The sequence below is a fragment of the Chiroxiphia lanceolata genome, chromosome 1, assembly GCF_009829145.1.
Source record: "Chiroxiphia lanceolata isolate bChiLan1 chromosome 1, bChiLan1.pri, whole genome shotgun sequence".
Classification (NCBI taxonomy): Eukaryota; Metazoa; Chordata; class Aves; order Passeriformes; family Pipridae; genus Chiroxiphia; species Chiroxiphia lanceolata.
Window position 1 is genome coordinate 74,742,507 of NC_045637.1, and position 24,761 is coordinate 74,767,267.

General features: G+C 38.1%; 1 protein-coding gene across 13 annotated transcripts in view; it reads right to left on the reverse strand.

Moving 5' to 3' along the window:
* CTNND2 (catenin delta 2) overlaps positions 1 to 24,761 on the reverse strand; it is a 629,184-nt gene that overhangs the window by 92,114 nt on the left and 512,309 nt on the right. For all 13 annotated transcript variants that reach the window (XR_004356187.1, XM_032683409.1, XM_032683400.1 and 10 more), the window contains 2 exons: positions 3,687 to 3,804; positions 752 to 937 (listed from right to left, as the gene is read on the reverse strand). Coding sequence is in view for 12 of the 13 variants with exons in the window: in XM_032683409.1 (XP_032539300.1) it covers positions 752 to 937; positions 3,687 to 3,804 (304 nt within the window). In the remaining variant the exon portion in view is untranslated. The remainder of the gene's footprint in view (positions 1 to 751; positions 938 to 3,686; positions 3,805 to 24,761) is intronic.

A 24,761-nucleotide genomic window follows, 5' to 3' on the forward strand; every position in this document is an offset into this window, starting at 1 on the left:
GGACATCTAAAAAAGCTCATAAAGTAGTAGCCATTCTTATTGCTGTTTAGTGTGTGTACTGATACAACAATGTCTTTCTCTGCAATATAACTGTCAGCATTCCCCAAATTCTAAGTTCTTAATGGGAAAAAATGGAGAAAAATACACTCTGAAAATCAACTCACCCAAAATAATAACCCACAGCACCTCAAATAACTTGAGGAAACTATCAAGACTACTTTTCAATCTTTGTTTGGTAACAATATTAAATATCTCAAAATATATGCTTTTTTAACATTCACTCATATTGCTTGATTCAGTTCTGTACAGTTTTCTTCCAACACAAAGAGGCACAGTACAAGACTAACTTTGAAGCATATAATTATACAAATATAAGCCTGATGTTTGCTTCCATCAAGGCCTTTCTACACACACGGGGTTATGTGGAAGTACAGTGTAAAGTATATGCAGATTAGACTTTTCATAATAAATGGCTTCCTTTAATAGTGCATTTACAGTATTTATGGCGTTCAAAGTGTACTCATGACTACAGTTTCCAGGTGCACCACATAATGTACAACTTTGTCAGGCAAACATATTTCATTACTCCAGAGCCATATTCCACTTTAAGCTCTCAGCTAATTAACAAAGTCAACAGTTTGGTATATTATGCATCATGCACTTTATTTCTAATACAGTGCATTAATTATTTATATTTTAAATGATGGGCACTTCAACTACTCACAATGCAGCTGCAAGTAACTTTCATTACCTGATCTTGTGATTTCTTTTTCTTCTTCTTCTTCCCCCAGCACCCTGAACTCTCTGTGTCTTTTCCATTGGCATCACCACAGAGTAATCCATCAAGTTCATCTGTTCCCATCTGCTGTCCCTGAGATGTTTCTGCAGCTAGCCTGTATGAGAGGTTCCTCAAAATGCACACACAGTTTTCAACGGTCTGAAAAGTATGACAAAAAGAAAAATACAGAAAACAAAACCAGAAAAAAGTTAAAATCCTTCCCTTGTTCACTTTGTATACAAAGCAGAAGGAATTTCATCTATCTTTGCACATACATTTTCCCAGCACAATTCTGAGTGCTCCCCAGTTTAAGATATTTAGAAGTTTTTATGGTAGCAAATCAGTAGTCTGGACAATATTTTTCTGGGAGTTTTTTAATTGTCATTCTAAATTTCACAGTGGAGTCTCATGTGAAACAGATGTTGAGGTAAAAAGCGATCTAGAGAATCTGAACACTCAGAATGTCAGCAAACTCCCACCTCAATGAATAGAAAATGCTACAAACAGAAAATGGTAATAGGTTCTGTGTTTAGTTTCATACTTTTAAAACCAGAAATAACCTTTTTTTCCTGGCATAAATTCTATGCAAATTACTAGAAAAATGGGATCTGAGTTCCATTTCACAAGTACTTGTACCAAGAACAGATGACGTTTCTTGAGTCCAAGAAGTAAAACTAGAAATTTGAGAGTCTTGCTACTATTACTGCTTCTAGCAGATGGATACCTTGTGTGCAGCCTTTCCCTTTCATCCATTCTTCCCCCTAATAGGTTGTGCCTTCTACAGAAGATGCAAGCAGGAATCCATAAAGGGATGAGACCCAGTGGAAGAAAATTCACTTATAATTCAAAATAATTTCTGCAAGTCCAAAAGAAGTTCAGTTTAGACTTGAAACCTACTCATTTAGTTGGTTCAATTTGGGTTTGATTATCCCTAATAAGAAGGATATGAGCTTAATTTTCTGGAGGCAGGGAAAGCATGGTTGAAAAAGCCATTCTCCATCTATTTATAATTATTTCAACTGTTTCTAAGGCTCCCTGGAGATAAAAAGCAATAGTCACTACATCCCAGCACTGCTGCTCCATTAACCCAGAACAGAATAACTGTGAGGCTTTCAGCTCTATCGTATTCTGCCATATTTACCAGTGAGGCAAACAGATGGGGCATCGTTTACTTTCATATACTGTATGAGCTTCTGCCAGGTATGCATTCAGCACACATTTTTTGTGATGACACTAAGTTCCAGAGACGATAACTAATTCAGATTCATTTATGCAGGAATATTTATTCATCTATTTTTTAACATAGATGAAATTTCACAACACACTTGTACAAATTTGAAATCTCTGCCAAAGACATAAAAACATGTAAAAAATATATGTGTGCGTGTGTGTAGAAAGTGTTCTTAGAGAACCTTTCACAGCTGAAAGCTTTCCAGCCATTACAGAGATCATGACTATTTTAAAAAGTTTGCTGCCTTTTTGACTTTTCTTTAACGTACTCATACATGAATTTTGTTCAGTTTTGCCACAGTAAGCTTAAGTTGAAGCTTTGCATTTGTTGATTAGGATTCTAAACTTTAATTTTTCTTTTTAAAAATAATAGGTTTTCCATTTAAAATTCTTATTTTGTGGAAAACATAAGCTGAGTCCATCAGGAGGAAAATTTTACCCCAAACTAAAACTGAGGAGCAAACTTCTGAGGCTCAAATGAAACCAACAGCTTCTTCACTAAGGTGAGCCCTTACAAGCCAAGAAAGCTGGTTCTAATCACGCAGTGGACAGATTTCACTCCTTCTTTACTTGTACTTTTGAACTTTTTCCTTGTACTCCTCATTAGATTACAGACTAATGGGTTGTGGGAATTTTTCGGGTGCTTTTTTTCTTTAAAAAAAACCCAAAGGCATACTGCCCAAAGGCACCTCTCTTAATTCTTCTCTGTCCCCTGAATTCACAGGCAATTTTCACCTATTTGATTCAGGTTAATGACCAGGGATTTCTGGGGATTGTCCCTCTTGGATCTATAAACCCACAGAGGTTCATGTGCAGCTCCGTGAAGGATCATTTGGAAATACAAACCCACTGGACTTTAAAACCTTGTTGCATAAAAGGCTGCTCTCCTGCAATTCCTAGGGGTTTGCAAATGGACCAAGGTTGCCCTAGAGCAGCAACTGTAATTAATTTAGCACGGTATACTGAAAGCAAAGAAACTGGCCTTCTTCTTCTTCTCTGTAATACTTTAATGTATTACAAATCTTCAGTTTGTAAATGTTTGGAGTCTTTTTAATTAGGCAGTATCTTTCACCTTTGAAGAAGCTTGTTTATAACCGAGTACTTTCAGAGAACTAAAGTTGACATAATGAGGGATCTTAACACAGTTGTTATTGAAAGCATTCATTGATCCTTCACAAAGAAAAATTAATGTTCGCTTTACTGCAAAACTGCCTATTAATTGGCCAATTTTTTTTTTTTTTTGCTTGTTTGCCTTCTAAACCTACTTCACTGTTATTGGCTCTGTACTACTAAAAAAAATCAATTTTAAGGTAACTTAAAATTGTACTGAAAATCAATTTTAAGGTAAAACTGGCAGAGTAATGTAAGGAACTTCATATGGAATGACATATTTGCTCTTCTTAAACCAGTACCATATTTTCTACTTCAATAATTCAATTGAGAGGATGACATGCTTACCTGTGCACACTCTACAGGTATACACAAATACAATGCTTAGCACACAAAAATACACAGATCAGCAAAAGGAAAAAGAAAAGATGGGCTAAATTATGCTTTGCTAAGTCATCCCTCATAATGCATTTAAAAAAAAAAAACAAACCACAAAAAACCTGTCACTTTATAGTTCTCATGTACTTGAATACCTGCATTTGCTCCTGAAAAGACAAAGATGACAAACCTTACTATCAATTTCACTGCTCCCCAGAGCAGACTGGATCACGTACAGCAATGCATCTGTCAGGCCATCACACTCCCTCATTCTTCTGCGGGCCTCCTCTCCAGCAGAGCTGACATTCCTGCAAGGCAACAGCAAGGATCACCATCTCCACAGCTCTCCTGCCCACTGCCCCCCTGCCTGAAACCTTCTCACAGTCAACATACAGATAAAACATATGTTTTCTTTTCTCCTTTCATCAGTTCAGAGCTGTGAATAATGGAGACAGCTGCAAATGAGCTCAGGAAATGTAATGCAGAGGGGAACAAATGGAAGACATCAGGTCCTCCACAGGACAGGGCTGAGTGGCCAAGCAGCATGCGCCCACCTACATTGGAAGACTCGCAGCCCATTAAAATTTGGAGAAGGGCTGATAGTTTCTTTCTTTTTTCTGTCTCTTTCTTTCTTTCTTTCTTTCTTGTAGGTTTTATAGTACTGAGAAAGCATTTTTAAAATGTGCATATGTACATATAAATCAGGGGTTTAAAAGTCTAGAGGTTTTGCCAAAGATATCTCCTAGGAACTGAAGAGCCCAGTAGCTAGGGCTCTTAATCTGAGAGAAAAATATTATCAAAGTATAAATAAAACACCTGGTGTTGCTTGCCTCTCATTTTACGAGTGCTTCCTTTTCTTTCTCATTTTGAGAGAACATTATTGCCTCAATCTTCTCTTTATGTAGTTACAAGTTTTTTACATTACAAAACTTAAGACCTCAGACTATTATAATAATATTATAATACTTGTGTTCCTTAGACAGGGCCAGAGGGCCTTCTGAACAAATCTATATAAACCCAATTAAAACAAAATTTACTGCATAACATAATGTGTCATAAAGTTCAAAATACTGACATACAAAGAAACAAATATGTATGAATGAGCATATATAAACACAATCTATATTTGCTAACATCAAGACTTCCTGAGAACAACTGCATTCAATTTTGCATAGCAGGTTTGATTTGGAAATGAGTGAATTAGCAATCTCAGTAATGGGGTAAAACCTTTCACATAGTCTCCTTCAGCAGAGGAAGACAATCCTTTGCTGAGGTGGCTTATCTGTAGCTCCTCTCTCCCCTTTACTAAAGTTTATACAAAGAAAGAAAATAACAGAGCATACACTCCAGTCCTATGTATTTAATGCCAATGTATGGAAATGGAAGGGAGACATTGGCCCTTGGATTTGGGAAAAAGGTAAGGCACTTTCTACTCCATTTTCAATTCCCTTTGCCTTAAAAATGGAAAAAGGGCAAGAATCCTGGGAGGGGGGAATCAATTTCGGATGAAGAAATATGAGAGAAACTTAGGAATAGTTTCCTTTCAATTCTTTCTTTGCTCTACCTACTTCATCCTGTTCTGTCTCCCTATCATCTAAAAAAAAAAAAAGGCATTTCCATTCCCCCAAAGCACAGAAGAGTTTTTTAACTGGACAATCCTCCAGCTCATCCAATGCAGGTTCCTAGTATACAGGATTTTCCCACTATTATACTTGCATTCCCACACAGTCCTAATTAGTTCTGCTCTTCCACATATAAACTGCCCCGATTAATTTAATACTGCTCCCTTTATCTCTGAAGACAGCTCAACAGAAAACATACAGTCCAGGAGCACTAGAATGAATTTCTATATTTTGTGTGTTGTCCAGTTCCTCTGGTCCCTGAACTCCACAGCTCTTCCCCTCCATCCCTGCTGCTCAGTAGGTGAGGGATTTTCCTCTAGTTCACGGGGAAACCTTCTTTTGTCATCTAGGAAGTGAGGTCTGTAGAATATCAACTGGAAAAACTCTCTTCCCTTGAAGTGAAGGAAACCTTCTGACTTCCCTTTGTGTGGCAGAAGTAAGAAGGTAAAATTATAGAGCATGGTTTTCCCCAGACAGTGCCCATGCCCTATATTTGCAGGGCTGGGCATTCTACCTAAAGTGTATTTTGAGTAGACTATTCCCTTATTAAAGGTAACAGCTCCACTGAAATTGTGAAAGGGTAGAACACGTAGGAAAAGCAGAATCATGGATTGGAAAAGTGCATTGTGGGGTAGACAGTGAGGACAAGAGGGATTATTTGATTTCTATCTGAAATTCTATTCTCTTACCCTCTAGGTAGATAGACAGAGGTAGATAAATATAGATCGAGAGTGTTGAAGCACTGGACCAGGTTACCCAAAGAAGCTGAGGATGCCCCATCCCTGGCAGTGTTCAAGGCCAAGCTGTGTGGGGCTTTGAGCAACCTGGTCTAGTTGAAGGTGTCACTGTCCATGGCAGGGGGTTTGAAACTAGATTATCTTCAAGGTCCCCTGTAACCCAAACCACTCTATGATAAAGAAACAGACTTGTATCCAGCCTACAAGAATAACTGCACAAATTACAATAGGAGGATGCTGAGGAAGTGTTCTCAGCAAAGCGCCTTTCTTTGCACCTCTATATATTAAAAAAAAAAAGAAGCTGAAATATTACTGAATCCTTTTAAACAGAGATAGATCTAACAGTCTGTACTTACATAATGTGTCCAGGTTTCTTTATTTTCAGCACTTACATATACTGAGTGCAAGTTTTCAAAACAGATTTACTTAGATGTGAGTAGAAAGAGAGATATATTCTCCCTGATCTCACTGAGGTGATTTTGCCTTCTCTCTGTCATGGCCAAATGCATGTCACCTTGACTGTCCAGAGCCTGCAGAGACTGTCAGCCTCTCAGCTCCTCTCCAAGTTCACCAGAAACTCCTCCTCACCAAGACAGTAATGTAGAAAACCTTACAGTCCCTGAGCTGTGAGCTGTCTGCCTCATTCATTCCCAGTAAGAAAAAAAAGAATATGAGACCCTTATACAAAGCCATACAGACACACCAGGGGCACATCTTACACAGACAATGCGTTTCTTTGCTCTGTGGAGGAGCTGTCGAGTTCAGTTCTTCTGTTTATCATTCTTCCCCATTATGCTACGGTTGCCTCTGTGATCAAGAGGTAGATGACTGCTTTTCTTTTTCTTACAAAACTTGCTGTCTACTTTCAGCACAGACTCGTACCTACTACAGCCCTCCCCAAGATATGACGCATTTATTTACACAGGAAATAGTTTAAAACCCAAGACAAATCCAAATCTTGCATCAACATTTTGGCAGAAATAATCACTTAATTATTTAAAAAGAAATACATCCTATTATCTAACTAATCCCATGTCACCTCTATTGAAGTAATCACTCTTAACTGAGATCTTTCACAGAAGGTCTCTAATATTACCATGCTTCTCTTTTGCAGAACCATATAGACTGAACAAGTTCCAGATTACATGAGCTGTCAAAGAAAACATACTGCCATCATTATTTTATTTCTCATTGTTAACTTGAACACGCTGTAGCTGTCAGTGTGACAGAGAGTAAGACATGATTTGTCATTTGTGAATTTACTGGTCACCGTGCAAGTGTTAAATTGGAGCATTAGTAGTATCTACTGTTGGCAAAATGTCCCACTAAGTAAGAGCTTATTTCTCCAGTGTCATCTTTTAAACAGGTGAAATCACGCTTTCTGGATGTTTTAAGAGATGTGGAGATAAGATGCACTGGTTTTCAGGAAAAAAAATACTTTTCCATTGTAAAGCTGCAGCCCAGCTTGACTGCCCTGTAAATTTTGATTCGTGTAAACTCTATTCACAGGGTGTATGTGAGCTATAGGCTGTCATTCTGGATCTAACAGGGCAAGGAGTCCCTCAGACTGCCATAAACAAGTAAAATTTATTTCAAATGGAATCCAGACACTCAGGAATACCAAGTATACAGAGTGCTGAAGGATAACTGTCAATGTAGTCAGAAGGGCCCACTTAGACCCAGCTAACATAAACCCAGCTAATCTAAACAGCTTTTTCTCGAGAGAAGAACACCAAGAACAGACAGTCAGAGCAAGAATTTAGACACACAGCTCATCAAACTGCTATTCTCTGAACAAACGGCAGATTGATTTTGTCAATTACGTAGGAATGGGAAGAGAACTAAAATAATCCAGCTTCAGTTTTGTGGGAATATGTGACAACTATCATGACATCACCTGGTAACTAACAGAAGGCATGATCCTCCACACATACCTAAAGAGTGTCAATTCAACGCTCTAGGGATATGAAGTGTGTGCTATAAGGAATGTACTGCACAACACATACCTGATTCGTGTCAACCTTGGTACTTGCATTAGTTATTCAACATAATTACTAAGCCTTGAAGTAGGGGAAGATGGGTGATGTCAAGTAATTTCTTTCTCCTTTAGGGTCATTTTCCATACACTCATACAAGCTGTGGGAGGTTCAGAGCAATATCCCTATGATTCTAGGATAACTAAGTTCATCTGCCTTATGCAGGGGAGGGGCATTGATTTCTACAGAAAGATCATCCAGAAAGCCAGTGTGCTGAGACACGATCTCTGGATATGGGAATATTTAGTAAGCTGTTGACATTACTCCCAGTGGCAGTTTTACCCATCTCAAAGACCGAATGAAAGCATCTGCACCTGCCCTCCGTGAGCATGCTTAGGTCACACCAAGTAGTATGACCTTTCCTGCAGCAGCTACAGGTCTGCACACTGCAGATCTCACTGCAGTCATGTCAGATAATTGTTGAGAACAAATAATCTGTATTTAGCAAAGGTGAAATTGAGATGGGTCTTCCTCAAAGCCCCATGATAGACAGAGAAAGCATGCCTAATCTCTAGTATTTTTGCTATGGATTGATGTGATATAAGAAAGGACAGATACAGGAAGGATAATATCCTAAATTAGGTGGAAGGGGGAAGTTATCTTTGGTACGAAACTTCAGGGGCATTCAAAGTATACTGTTATTCCAAGAAGTTTTGTGTAAAATGGATTAATCATAACAGCTTCAACCTCTTTCATCCTTCTACATGTTATAATAGTCAGCAAAAAGAGTTTTTTCACAGCAAGGGGGAAAGGTTTATATAAACCAAGAATTAAAATAACCCCATTAATGTTATAGGAACCATGATTATGTTTCTCTCAGGATACATAGCAAGGGAAAAGCCCTCAGAATACTGAATAACTGAGTGACAACCGATACACTAAATACTCATCTTTAAAATGTATACATAAAAAAACCCCACAACCCCCCCCCCAGTCCTGATACTGGGCTCCTCTATGTGTGCTCTTTTATATGCTGCCTATTTTTATTTCTGTCTGATTGACTAAGCATTTCTCCTTCAGGGACAGAGACTTGTCTCAGTGGCAGGCTGGCATCCCCATCACAGGGTGCAGTGGTGATAATCCTCTGAGCTGCTCTGCAATGTAACAGATTTTTCTCTCTTAGGTATTAATTTCACTATAAGAGAATACTTTGCAACTAGACAAACATCTGGCAGTCTAATGTGGATACAGTATTGGTTATTAAGCTTTCTATCAAATGCTATGACAATGTGATTTAGTTTTGATTATTCAGCTGTACCTTTCATTTCCAAAACATCAGAGCAATTAGCCTACCAAGTCAAGCACTCAACAGGTACCTTTTACTGCTGTGCTTCTATATGTCCAATCCTCAGGCTAAATGCATTGTTTTTATGACAGATGTGTGTTTGATCTGTGAAGCAATTGACTCCTAACATAATTTTTGGCTATTTTGATACTTTTGAAGAGATATGTGGTGGAAAAGAACACGATCTGCAATAAACATCTTAAAAGAAATTATCTCCCTAAAAAAACCCCAAACCAAAACCACCCCAAATTTTATGGCACAAATAATTCTGGTAAGGGTTCATGGTATAATCAACCATAGCCTCATCTGAAAGAAACAAAAAGTAGTTCTAACTTCCTCTATCCCTTTTTGTTGTGTTTTCAGTTGAAGTGCAATTCTACTTAAATACAGTACACAGAATTACACATAGAGTATTCAAGAAATGCTTTAAATTATGGCATAAAAAAATCCCACCTGCAGCAAATTTCTGATTTGATATTTAATGTCTCTGACATGTAGCATTTACCTCCATAACAATCATTGCACTCATTAATAGTCTGCTGTTTATGCATATACTGCTTTTAATGCACTACCTGTTCATTCTTTAAAAGCTGAAATGTGCTGCTTACTGCCCTTGGGAAGATGCTGCTGTGGTGCAGACTCTGAAGGTCACAATGGGAATAGTTTGAATACATCAATGTCAAGACATTATTCTCCATTTAGAATTGTAACATCACTAAATGGATCCTCATATGTGTTAAAGAATGTAAATACAACATCATAAACTGTTGATGATCCAGCATTAAATGCCAGCAGTAGCTCAGGCTCTTCTGCCCTGCAGAACCACTGTCCAGAGGACACTGCAGCTCTCAATGCTTGGACAGAAGAGCAACAGGACAAATTCTTGGAGAAGGATGGTACTGAGGCTGCTAAATGCAGGCATCACTACTCCATGCCAGCACCCAGAGAAACACCTACATAGCCAATGGGAGCATGCCCTGTGGAAGTATTACTGGTCTAATTCCATCTTCCCTGGTTATCTTCTCTGGTCACTATGAGAACTCAAAAATACTGTGTCAGATGCTTCAGTATTGGAAAGTGGTTCCCCTTTTTTAGTTTTCCTGTTCAGTTTGTTATCTTATTCAGAACAAAAGCATTGATCAGACATAAATGGTTTTCAATTAACCTCATTCTACCTACTATTTATCAGATTGTTTTCTTCAAATGCTTATAAATTGGTCTGTTTTGATGTTCTTAATTGCCTTCCTCTACATTAACCATTCAAGCAATTTCTGAAGTATTAAAATTCAGGCTATTTGTTCATCATTTCTATGTCTACTTTTCTCATCCACTAAAAGATGAAGTCTATATTTGTCCTGTTTAGGTCTGTGGGAAAGTCTCTGACTTGCATGAGCTGCACTAGTGAAAATACTTGCACAAGAGTAAAAATATCCCCTCTTTAATTTTTGTAGGTTATATTCTCAGAAAAAACCTGGCACTACAACGGCATTCTTAAAAACAGCTGAAAAGAAGCAGGTAAAATGCTTTAGGGTTCAGAGTAAACATCAAAAAATATACTATTTGTAAAAGCCAGTAATTTACTAAGTGTTTAAAATATTATTTCGAGTGTATTTATCAGCATGTCTTACACTGCTGAGATCCCTTTATAAAACCCTTTGAATGTTATTTCTCTAATATAATATTAAGTTGTAAAGAAAAATCATTCTCCCTCAGTCAAAATTGTAACATACACAACAGCTGAAGAAAAGGATTTTCATTCATAGCTGAAATTTGGAAAAGGAATTTAGCTAACTTCATACAGTGTGTGAAATTTCTTGCCATCCTCTGATATATTTGGTCTTTTTTTATCTTAAGAACAACTAGTACTAACAAATGAAAACAAAACCTCTTGGTTTTGACAGTTCTTTCCCCTTGACTTAATCCCAGGGCCGCTCAAGTGCTTTTCAGGGATACAGTCAAGCCTCTTTTTATATACTCAGAAATATTCTGAATGCCTGAGTTGGTTATGATAAAAGTCCAACTTCAGAATCCAACATGGGGCCAAAATGCATTCCTGACCTGCTTCCAGGTTTTACCTGAAATTGTTTAGTACTAGCAGGCATGTCCTAGCTACAAAAGATATATTTGTCTTCAGAGTAATAGGAAAGGATCAGACCATCACATAAAATTACCAGCTAATTAAAAATATAAGCATGATGCTTTTCCAAATAAATTAGCTTGCTTATTTAATAAAACTCCCAAACCAAAAAATCCATGAAAAAATTTCACAAGTATAGTTTCTGTAATCAGAAAATAATCCAAACAACACCACCAAAATGCACAGAAACAGATTTTGGGTTATGTATTCTTGCAGTTCATTTGTTAAATATCTTGCTTTCTTAAAGGACTAGTTTGTGCATCCTGTCTCCCTTCTCTCCAGTAATTATAAGCCCAAGAAGTCACAAGAGTTTGTACTCTCTAGAGTCATCCTCTGGTCCTTTTTAATAAAGCACTTAGAATTGGGTCTGCAACATGCTCAGAAGTCTTTGTTCAAAGAATATGACTGTTCTACCCCACAAAAGCAAAAAAGAAAGTGATTTGAAGCCTAATATCTGCACTAAAACTTTCTCAGTCATTTGACAGTCTTTGATTCCAGTGATTCTCTTGTCTATTATAAAGGAAAAAAGTGCTTTAATTAGTAAGTTATATGTCCCTATCTTGCTGATGTTATTACTTGGGTCTCCTTTGTGGCTCATACATACAAATAGAACAGTTTCTGAGAAAAAACAGTCAGTTTAAATATTCAGTGAATATCCTGTTATATGGAAAAAAGTCCATATGCTAAATAGACCAATTGGCCACATATTTGAAGGGCCTTCTAAAGTGTTAGTCACACAAACTCAGCTGACACAACCAAGCCTGTGCAGTAAAAAGCTTTGTGCCACAACTGTCACAGTAATTTTACATCACATTTCCAAATAAACAGACACTTTGAAAAGGCGGCAAGCTAAAATGTGATCTCCTAGTTTGATGATATACAGATGTGAGAGCATGTCTATGCAAACAGGAAAGTTACATCTTGGGAAAAAAAGAAAAAGAAAAAGAAAAATGCAGCTTATTTCAGACGTATTAACTCAGGAGAACATCTGGATGGGAAAAAACTAGTTTAAACCTTGGGGTGAGATATCATGACACTTGCTTTGGTTTCACACTCTGTGTTAGACAAGCATTCTACTTGGGCTAGATAACAATTCAGATGTGACTAGTTGTATAAATATGAAAATAAATAACGGCACTACGGACACGTTGTGTTCCATTTTGACATAAAGTTTTACTTTTTATGCTCTGATTTTCACTTTTCCATTTTATGTGCTGATTTTTCAGTTGATGCTGTTTTCACTAAACCAAAACAAAAAGTTTTGGCTCAGGTATTTCAACATATTACATATTCTTTTCAATATACTTTTGTAGGCACTAAAGCTCATAAGTCTGTTTGCCTGTGCCCTTAAGTTTGAAACATTTAAAAACATTATTAGTAGTGCACTTCTTCTTGGGTCTTATAAATCAAAGTATTGGAAGGTTATACAGTTTTTTTGCTTTGGTTTTAGAGTTCACTGAAAAAGATAATCGCGAAAATTAGACGATAAACAATGTAAATAGCTATATTTAGCAAAGTTACCTGTCTGAAAATCCTATGAATAAAGATTATGTTCCAGAAAAAAAAAGTAATACGGAATCCTATCAACCTGGAGGAACAAACAAATAGTATCATGATTGCTCAATTAAGATGATTCCCTTAACCTACAAAGCAATCTCCCTGTCACATCTGAGTTTCAAGTGCCTTCCTGCACCAGTCTTGAAAAACCATTATCAGTGCACTGCCTTGAGAAGACAGGAGGGTAAATTAGCTTTGGATGTTGACTAATCAGATGAGCACAATTAATTACAACACCAATCAGTTCATTAGATTGTTAGGTTCACCTCTTTCTGATCAGCTACTCAGAAAAATTAATGCAGATGATAAGAAGTCACAAAGAAGAACATTCATTAGAATATCAGAAAGTATGAAATACTACTCTAACTGAAACAAAGCAAATTACAGCATAACATAGAAAAGTAGAAGGCAAATGGTTTTCAGCTGCGTGTATGCTGATCTCTTCAGTGAACTGACTGCTATGGACATTTGTCTGGCTGGAGTTTCTCTCCATATGTGAGAGGGGTCTTTCTCTTCTATCAATCTAAAAAACTTTAGAAATGCTACCTTATATGTAATTTCTTCCTGTTCCTAGTCTAGACTACTTACTAGTATATTAGTTCTACCTTTTCTTTCACTGTTGTTATCCACATGCTTTATACTATCTGCACTTCCTTCAAAATTTTCAGTCAACTCAAAATTCATTTATTTGCTCATATTATTTCTCTCTAGTTACAAAACTCATTATATGATACCATTCATTTGAAATTGTGTTTATACCATTCATTTGAAATTGTGTTTCATCATTTCTAGAACAATCTCTACCCTCAATTCCCTTATTTTTATGCTTTAACTCCATTAAATACATCAAGGCATCTATGCTGCTTCCCAATAATAGCATCTCACAGTTGTTATGATTTTTTCAGCTAAATACCTGTAAAAAAAAATCTCATTATCATAAATTGCCTAATTGTAAAAAAATATATAATGTGATGCATAATAAATTAGAATTCTTACGCTTTGTCTAAATGTGCCTTCAGCATAAGAAATAAATATGTATGTTCGTGTCCTATTTTCATGAAAGTTAACCTGAAATTGCCAGAGTGTGTATCCTACCTCAGATTATGTCACATCATGATATTTCCAAATGGCTTTATGTGCATACTGAGAGATGATGAAAGAACTGACCCTCTAGCGTGCCCTTCAGCCTAATGAGTCACTGTGCATCACTGCTGCTTGAAATAACTTGTAAAAAAAGAAGGCAATCACTCTACCACAACGCTACTGATCCCCGCCTAGTCCATGCCATATAAAAACACGAACAAACACTCTCTGCTACTAGCACTACTGTCAGTGCTCTCTACTCCTTTGCTTATACCCCAGGGATGGCATCTGATAACCTGGATCTTCTGCCAGAACAAACTTCTTACAAAACCCTACACTGCCCTGTTTTGGTGCCCAGCTGTCTTGTATGTCACAGGAATTGCTTAGGGGGCAGACATTACTTATTATCAGAGATTTAATTTTTTCCTTTTAATTTTAACACATACCCTTTTATTCAATTCACTCATTCCTGTTAAACTAAATGCCAAATTCAAACTTCCCATTAGTGCCTTAAGATGCTCATGAAACTCTTGTATGAGTAGCAGACTCTCTATTTGGTCATTTCCTTGGCCATGAAATGTACTATTATGCTTCAGGTTTTTTTACCCTTTCATCTGCAAAGAGATGCGCTTAGCATGCTACTGTATTTGCCTCACCCTGATTCTTCCTACAAATTGCACCAAAACACTTGTATGCAGTGAAAGAAGAGGACATCTCATCCTCAACCTTTCATCTCCCCCCAAAAATATACTTTGCAGGAGCTGTATGTATCCAGTTGAGTAAAGGTTTCTGCAGAATCATTGTGTTCTTTATCTTATGATCACCTTTGTGCATCCTATTTCCATCGAGTCTCCCCTTATATGGAGTTTTTACTGTTTCTTGTGCCAAGCAACAGAGTACATTTGTGTTCTAGAAACCCATGACTGACCAACAATAAAAAAAAGAGTGGGGAGAAAATTATGCAAACTGAGCAACCAGAATAAGTTGAGAGCTGGTTTTGAGTACAAAGTTACTGATGCTGTGGCAACCTTCAGCCTCAGCCTCTAGATAAGTACTCCCACACCAAGGAATTTCTGTAGTTGCTTTTACTCTTTAATTGACAGATAAGCATTCCCTAAGCAAGAGATATTCAGCACCATCAGACTTGCTGCCATGTGACCTGCTTTTACAACACACTCCACGTACAAACCTCACCTCTATAACAGTGCTTTGACTGCAGTGGTGTTATGCCTGGGAAAAGTTTCATCCTTTGTATGCTTTGTGTGCTAATCAGAACAAATTATCAAAAAGATAATTACAGTTTATAAAGGTATATTTTATCTTCTTTTATGAATAAGCATTCTAATTTTGTGATTATTATTTTACCATTCTCAGTTAATTGTCAGTTACTGAAAAACATAGCTTCTTCCAGAACACTGCAAACACAATTAATTCTCTGAGTTACGCTAAAATTTCCTATATTAGGTATAAAGACTGCAAATTATTTAATACAATTTTAGAAAGCTCAGCACTTATTCCCCAGCTCAGAGCTATTTCCATTGTCAAACCTTGCTGAAATACATATGCTAATACCAAATACTAGAGGATTTCTTTTCCTTTCTTAACAAGTGGCTCTGGTAAAATGACACTCCATCAAGATGGTAAGTATATGAATCAAGTATTGCAGTGTTCAGTTCCTTGTGCTTGAGATAACTTTCTGCCCAGAGCAGAAGGGATACAGAAAGCTCATGTGATTGTAACTGATAAACTACCTGTCTGTTTTGCATGAGATGGTTCATTTATGGACACTGCACAGAGAAAGGCAGAATTACCCAGCAATTTATTAATTATAATTGAAGAAATTCCTACCACTTCTTTATTATTTGATTTACCTCCTTTTTTACATATCTACCTTCTCACCTGCAAACTTGACATACCAGTGCCCACAGCCTAGGACTCTGAGCCTGGAGCCATGTCCCTGTCACAGGAATGCTGCAGCAGTGCTGGTCCTCAGCCCTGTTTTTGGCAAATTGCTTGGATTTCTTGTCTCAGCCTTGGAGCTGGCTTGATCACCCACCAAAGGCTGGGTAACAATTTTGGTTAAAGGTCTATTACTGAACACCCTAAGACCTGCATACTTAATGGCACTAGGCTGAAATTCACTGGTCTCTGTAAGTGCAAAGTATATGCATCTCAGCTTCTGAATAAATCAAAAGCTGGAACTATGTCATGTTTAAAATCAGCTGCTCATGTAAATTTACATAAGCACAAACTAGAAGGTTACATCAGTTTTGTATTTTCCTCTTAATCCTCTGGATTGTGTTCCATGGGATGTTACATTGCTGAGCACCTTACACCCTCCCAAATCATTGAATCATAGAGTGGCTTATGCTGGAAGGGATCCTAAAGATCATCTAGTTCCAACCCACCCTACCATGGGCAGAGAACCTTCCAGTAGATCAGGTTGCTCAAGGCCCCATCCAACCTGGCCTTGAACACTTTCAGGAATGGGACATCCAGAGCTTCTCTGGGCAACCTGTTCCAGTGTCTCAACACCCTCACAAGTAAGGAATCTCCTCCTAACATCTAATCTAAATGTCCCATCTTTTAGTTTAAAACTGTTCCCCCTTGTCCTATCACCATATGACCCTCTCCATCTTTTTTATAAGCATTTTATAAGTACTTGAAAGCTGCTATAAAGTCTCCCCATAGCCTTCTCTTCTTCAGGCTGAACAACTCCAGCTCTCTCTGCTTCTTGTCTTCATAGGAGAATTGCTCCAGTCCTGTGATTATCTCCATGACCCTCCTCTGGACTGGCTCCAGCAGGTCCATGACCTTCTTATGCTGGGGCCCCAGAGCTGGATGCGTTGCTTCAGGCGGGGCCTCACCACAGAAGAGTAGTGTGAGAGAGTCACCTCTTTCACCTTGCTAGCTACACTGCTTTTGATACAGCCCAGGATACCATTTGCCTTCTGGGTTGCAAGCACACACTGTTGGCTCATGTCCATCTTTTCATCCATCAGAACTCCCAAGTATTTCCTGGCAGGGCTGTTCTCAGTGACTTCTCCCAGTCGGCACTCATGTCTGGAATTGCCCTAAAAAAGGTGTGGCACCTTTCACTTGGACTTGTTGAACTTCGTGAGGCTCTTTTGGGCCCACTTCTCTGGTTTGTCCAGGTCCCCCCAAAAGACATCCCATCCTTCTCTTGTGTCAACTGCACTGCTCAGCTTCGTGTCATCTTCAAATTTGCTGAGGGTGCATTTGATCTCACTAATATTAAAGAGCACCTGTCCCACGACAGATCCCTGAGGGTCACCACTCATCACCAGCCTCCACATGCAGATAAGAGTCAATAACCACAACTCCCTGTCTGCGTCCATCCAGCCAATTACTTATCCACCATGTGAGGTAGAGGCATTGGAGGGGCCTCAGCTGAGGCTCACCTTCTCTTTCCTACTGTAATCAGGATCAGACTACGATTTGGGCTTTGCTGGGTACAGCACCTCTCCTTGTATCTTTGGACTCTGGGAGAAGGTGTCTCTCTGAGCACAGTTTTGGGAACAGACTTCTTAGCTGTATGAAACTACACCAGTGTTCAGATGAAGGGAAGAGCTGTACACCTGCACTCCAGAAACACCCACTGGCACCAATGGGTGCCACCAAACACACCAGGAACATTCAGGCACTGTATGGACTCTTCTGCTGGAAAAAGTTTTGAAGAAGTTGTCTGTATTTCATATACAGTATTTATCCTGCACTAACTTCCTCTGCAGATACGTGGTCTGCCCTGAAGTATTCACAGGGACAATTACTGAGAAAAAACTATTCTGCAGTTCTTTGCTTTCTGCAGTTCCACAATGTAGACAAGTTCCTAAGACAAAACTCTTGGTTATAACAAACAAGTAGTAACCCAGCTGCAATTTAATCTTTAAGCCTACTTCTCACTAACCATATCTGCACTCTTGCCTAATCATTTTGCCTACAATGTTGCCCTCAGCATCATGGTATTAAGCCACACAACACCACTGGCCATCCATGCCATCTGCATGGAAATCAGCACCCTGGCAGATGGAAAACGTGAACTTTGATGTTTACCCACACCTTTTGTGGATGTGCTGGGCTGCTGTAAATACTGCATCTGCCAGACATTGGTGAATGCCGGAAATTCAATCCACACTATGAAATCATTCCTCAGAACACGCCTAATTAAACTGAGCTGTTACACATTTATAATTCAGACAACAAAACCTCATACGCCTGCCTTTGCTACCTGTTATAGCCTCTTACAGTAATCACGTCATGACTATCAGTATGCCTCCCACCCTCTTTCCCCAAATAAAAGTGCTTTAGACCACTTAGGTTACACATTTGTAACCCAAACTGCACTTGAAGAGTGGTACTATAACCTGCCCCAGAAGAGTCAGACAGCCTGTTAGATTGTAAACTTGATTTACAAATCTACCCTGTTTAACTGAACGAAGCATGACAGCCAAAAAAATTTGCAATGCCAGAGAAGTTGGTCACTACTGGTCACTACCAGAAAGAACAGCAGTAGCAAGCATAAACTTTCAAACTACAGATTAAATGCAGTCATCTTTGTTTATTTAGACCAATGGTGAGGTCACTGTAAGCAAACAGCAGAGAGTTCCAGAAATATTCAGTACACAAGTTGAGAGAACTCCAGAAAAATATGGAGCTATCAATGACTTTGAAAAATTAGAAGACCTAAATGTCCCAAAGTTGCATTAATTAAGTGAATTAATTAAAGAAAAATCCATTGGGTTTCCCCTATCTCTGTTTCTTCAAAAATTATAATATTAATATCTTGCATAGAATTTTAAAGTTTGATCACAATTTTGAGGGGATTTTATTGAATTTAGAGATTTGCATATGGCGCTCTAGCCACTTTGTAATGGTCAATACTTTTTTTCTGACTGTAATTTCATCTTGATTTAAAGAATTATGAAGAACAGCTTGCAACTGCAATTCTGAAATTGTCTATTTAAACAAACAACTAATTACATACATTCAGTGTTGTAACTACACATTTCAATTTTAAATCCCATCAAAATACCATTTTTTAATTTATTTGTTTAATGAACTATACTATGATTTACAATTAGTCCTAACAGAAATTAAAAGAACTCAAATTAACACTGATTAACCTACACTACCATCATTGAAAAAAGATTTTCAAATAAAAATCTTTCTCTAGCTGTTTGGCTGACACTTGAAATTAATCATGCTTGCAATTGCTAATCAGTTCATCATTACAAGTTATAAAATGCTTTACAGAACAGTACAGTAAGAAAGTGTAGCACTGAAAACTTAAGTAATACCTAAAGTAAGCTGTCCTCTGCAACTGTAATTCAATCCCCTTTTACAGAATGGCCGTCATATGTTGCCTACTCTGTCGTTTTTCACCCCTATAGGCCTCACATGGCATCCACCGCATGGGATGGACTCATTTGAAGTGAATGACAGTTACCTTGTTTTCTATTAGCCTACTCGCCTCTGTCAGCAAGTGCTCCATGGCCCTGAGATGGGAAAGGAAGTAAGGGAATTTTGTTCTTTTCCAGATTTTGTCTCAGAGCTTGCAATTTCTGTATTCCTATTTTTCCAGGGGCTTGACTTGAAACTCTGGAGTCACTCGCGTAATCTCAGAAATGTTGGTTGGAAGTCATCCAAGTCCAGCTTGCTGCCTAAGGAAGGACTATATCAACATCAGACAAGGTCAGTAGTTTTGTTGGAGAGCCTTGAAGACACCAAATGATGAACATTCTACCACCTCTCTGTTCCAGTGTTGCACTACCTTCCTGATACAGTGTAATGTCCAATTTGAACCTTCCAAGGAGAAACTTATGACTTCTTCCCTGCACCCTCTCCATTTTCTGAGAATTATTATTGGACTGGGGCATTCCTAAAGCTGGACACTGTTTTGCAAAGGTAGCCATAGCAGTAGTGAGTAAAGGGAGAAAATATTCCGTAGACTTGCTGGTCACAGATGTACCCCAGTCTGCCATATGCATGATGAGAACACAATGCTGGTTTATATTTGGTTTTGGTGTCCTCTATAAGCCCCAGTTCCTTTTCAAAAGGGGTGCTTCTCTGAGAGGGTTTTCAGCCGGTAGTGATAAAACAGTTAAGGGACAATGTGTTATATCAGTGCTCTCTCTTCATCCACATGGCCAAACACTTTATCACAGAAGGCAATGACACTCATTAAACATGATTTGGCACTGGTAACTCCATGCTAACTGTTCCTCATTCATATGTTTTGAAATGGATTCTAAGAAGTCATACTCCATAGTTTTTCCAGGGTTTGATGTAAAGGTGATCACCAGATTGCCCTTTCTGTTCTCCTCAAAGACAGATAAATTTTTAGCCTTTCTCTAGTTCTCAGTTACCTCCCCAAAACACCAGCATGACAGATGCCTCACAACTGTATCAATCAGCTTTTCTTGCAGTACCCTTGGGTAAATTCCATCCAGTGTTACAGATCTGAATATATATAAGTTCTCCAAATAGTCCTCACCCTGTTGCTTGCCCATGGCTAGCTTCTCCTTGCCCTTCTTAAAACATGCTGAAATGTACAGGAGTCTAGGAGCAGGATTTGCCTGATAAGACTGTGGCACAATCAGTGATGAGTTCTTCGGTCTCTTCCCTTTTGTCCATCGCTGATTTGTCTTCTCCATGCAGTAATGCACTTACATTCCCCCCAACTTCTTTCACCTTTCAGAATACATATGACTGTAAAATTCCCTGCTGTGACCTTTTATGTCCCTAGTTAGCTCCAGCTGGTCTTTGATCTTCCTCATTTTATCCCCAAATGCAGCTTTACATAATCCTTTGTTGTTCTGCTTTCTACTCCTTTGTCTCTTCTTGTGTTTTCAGGAGGCTTTCTGTTTACCCAAGCAAGGGTTCTGCTATAATTTCTGTACAGCAGTATGGTATGTTCCCAAGTTCCCAACAAGTTGATTGTTTGGGGTTTTTTGTTGTGGTGGTTTTTTTGGTTGTTTGCTTTTAATTCAGTGTACACCCTTCTGCTCTGAAACTGCTCCACAGAGGATTCAAAATGCACTGAATGTGTGACTGTCATGATTGGTGCTGGTGTCAGGAGGAATGATCAAAGGTAGGTAGGTATGGTTAACATACGGTTAACAAATGCCTAGGTAGGCATAGTTAACAAACAAAGTTAAAATGGAAAGTATGCCACTACAATTGAGAATAACAATTTAAATGCACAGTCCAGGCCCATGGGAGGTTTATACCAAATGAAATAGTTTACTGCTGGCTGAACGTGCTGATATGAATCTGGCGGGTACACCTACCCAGTGCTGCAAGTTACCTTCCAGTTCTACTGCTGACATCATTCCTGTTTCCTGCCTAGGTATCAAGGACTGGCAACAGTAGTACTTTGAGCGAGACAGTACGAGGAACTGTGCCGAGGCCACTAAATTCATTTCACTCTAACTACGAAAAGAGTAGAGTAAACTTGAAACTGGCATCTCCTGGAAACCATTCTGTTTCTCACCGCAGATTTTGAGCATGAACAAATGTTTATTATTGATAAGACAGGTTAATAGTTTGTTTCTCACTGAACACAGGAACTTCAAAAAATGAATAGCACAAGGACAGACCTCCAACAGAGAGGAGTATATGTGAAATGATTCAGCAGGAAAGGAATGAATAAGCTTATATGCATGCCAAGAGTCATATTCCCAATACTGCTGCATGTCCGCACCAATGAAAACTCCAGCTGTTCAAATGTCACTGTAAACATGATCAATCTCCTTTCTTTCTTTATATAAGAATAAGAAATAAGGAAAGAAAGAATGAAATGTTATTATTAGTACTATTTGAAACTGAGAAGAAAATTGGAGGATAGTTCATTGTTCTCCTCATAACACATTCCTGCACTTGATTTAAGAATGGGAGCTATTAGATTAGTTTGGATTATAAGGAGCAATGGAAGTCAATTACTTTTATTGTATGGTAGCTACCTCAAAGGTTTTTGATAGATGAAGGTCAGCACATGACAGTTATCAAAGTATTAAATCTATTCAAGTTCTTGCATTTTTTTTTACCTATTACGTCCGATAATACAAGATGTGGTTTGCATTAGCACTCCCCAAACTCTCTGTGTACTAACTAGAAAATAACCGGAGTACCTTCATATGAAGTGAAATATATTTACTTTGCTAAAGCATGATCAATTAAAGTTCTCACATATTTGTAGGAGAGGAAACAAAAATCATATCTAGGGATTATGATACTTTTACTTTGTAACATCTAAATCCTTAGAGTTTATAGTGTAAAGATAATTTACAATAATGATCTACCCAAGCCCCTGAAGAACGGCTGACTACATAACACATCCACTAGCAATAAAACATAATGATAGGGCTCATGCTATGAAAAACTAACATTTGTTTACATAAATTACCCCCCATTTAGTAATTACATTGTATGACTGCCATAAGGTCAGGCAAAATGAAACCTTGGCAGAAGTAATACTGCATGTGTTATAGTCTAGACAGAGATATATTGGAGAATTATGGGGATAATTAATCAGCTAATGCTTTCCGTGTATTTCATGATATGTAGAGCCACAATTCTAGAATAAAATGTTTGTGCTAATGCAATCACTTCCCACTTTCTTAAAAGAAATAAAACCAACTGCTGTTAGTATTCAGGTCAAAGAGTACCAAAGAAAAGAAAATTTTATAAATACATACAACCTCCCACACAGATGCACACAGATCTTTCTGTTTTATTAGCGAGTAATTATGTGTTTTCATTATAGATAATAATACTAGCAAAGTGTTTAACGTACTTATATATTCAGGTGAACAAATAGTAAGACAAACTGATAATTTACAGATCATCCATGCATACACAAATGTGACATACAGCAGCAGTATGCCTCTGAACAAGCAGCACTTCATTCAGGTGTCTAGTCAAATAGGACACCTAAAACAAGTCATAAATTGCTTTTATAATCAAAGGAAGGAGATTACTTCCCTGAATGGCTCCAAGGTGGAAATGCTTCCTACTTAACTTTGGGTACCCCTGTTCTCTTTATTAAAAAAATACTCAATCAAAAAAAAAAACCAAACTGGAAAATCTGTGATTAATTCAGTGCCCAAATACTATATAAGTTCCCTTTTCTATAATCTAATTGAAGGCAAAACCAAAACTAACAGTCCTCTCAAAGGTGAAGGAAACAAAGAAAGCAAATACATTGTTGCTGTAAAAACAATTAAAAATTCCCATGTCATTGCTGCAAATTGCATGAAATTTCAGTTCAGAAAATTGCATTGTTCATATGAATTTCCCTCTTCCCCATTTCAGAGCTGGTGATCTCAGTGGAAGCCAGGCTCCTGCTGATTTTGCTGGTGGATCTTAGGTCTTGTGTGTGGACCAGTTGTCCTCAGTAACCACAACCTAGTGACAGGGAAGGGTGACACTGAGAGTGGGCTAAGGAGGACTACACTGTTTTCAAAACAGATTCATGTCTAGTACAGAAGACATCATCCTAGTTATCTCACTGTCCTTGATATTAAATTAATAAAGCTGCACCCTCCTTCTTGAATTTGTCCCAGTTGGTTCTTCTCTTAAATTTGTCCCAGTCAATCCCTCTCTTGTGCACAGCAAATGTTCATATAAACTCACAAATATTTGTTTCTGCCTCTTGATCATACTGTAGGTAAATGTAAACAGAGCCATGACACTCTGCTGTGCTCCCTTTATCACATGAGCTATAAAAAGGATGACATCCCACTGTGTTTCTTAACTAGAAATGAGATCTCCCTTGTTTCGGTGGCGTTACAGAAGTTCAACACTTCTGAGGTCACAAGCTGTGCCCAAGGCCAGGCAGCTTTAGATATCGCTACTCACTGACTCCAAGTGCTCATCTGAGCAGCCTGGAGAGCAACCAGACTGTTAGCACCAGCAGCTAACTCTAAGTAACTACCAAAAGTGCAAACAATGTTGCACATTTTCTCATATTTGCATCAATTAGAAGACACTCCTTAGAGTGAAGTCTGGCTACCAAAATCAGCAGGTATCAAAATCAAAGTCAATCAATTTGACCAGTCTACTGAAAAACTTCCTCAACACAAATCAATTATATGAAGTGAACCCAGGGAATTAAATAATTTTTTTTTGTAAATAAATATTTTTATTATCTATTGTATTAGGTATTTTTACTTAATTAGGGGATTAAAAGAAAACTCCAAACTCACATTTGTACATACATAATACTTACATTGTGCCCTTTCATGACTATCTCTTTTGAAACACTTTCCAAATATTGTTCTTTTACACACAGTAAATCAGATATAAAGATGGATGAATGACAGCAGGGGAAGAGGAAGAGGAATTTCACAGTGCTACTGTCCTTCAAGAGAAAATGCTGAAGCTGTAACCAACTAACTATAATAAATGACTACCTGACAAAAAGAAATGAGCTGTGAAAGTAAAAAAAGCTACACTAGGACAAATACTTCAGAAGTACTTTGTCACTGAAACAGTATGCCTGTAGTGTGCAATCCTAGCTAAAAATACTATCATAGAATCATGGAATGCTTTGGGTTGGAAGGGACTTTAAAGATCACCTAGTTCTAACCCCCCTGCTGAGGGTAGGGACTCCTTCCACTTGATCAAGTTGCTCAGAGACCCATCCAATCCAGCCTTGAGCACTTCCAGGGATGAGGCATCCACTGCTTCTCTGGGCAACCTGTTCCAGTGCCTCACCGTGCTCACAGTAAAGAATTTATTCCTGATATCTAATCTAAACCTACTCTCTTTAAGTTTGAAGCCATTCT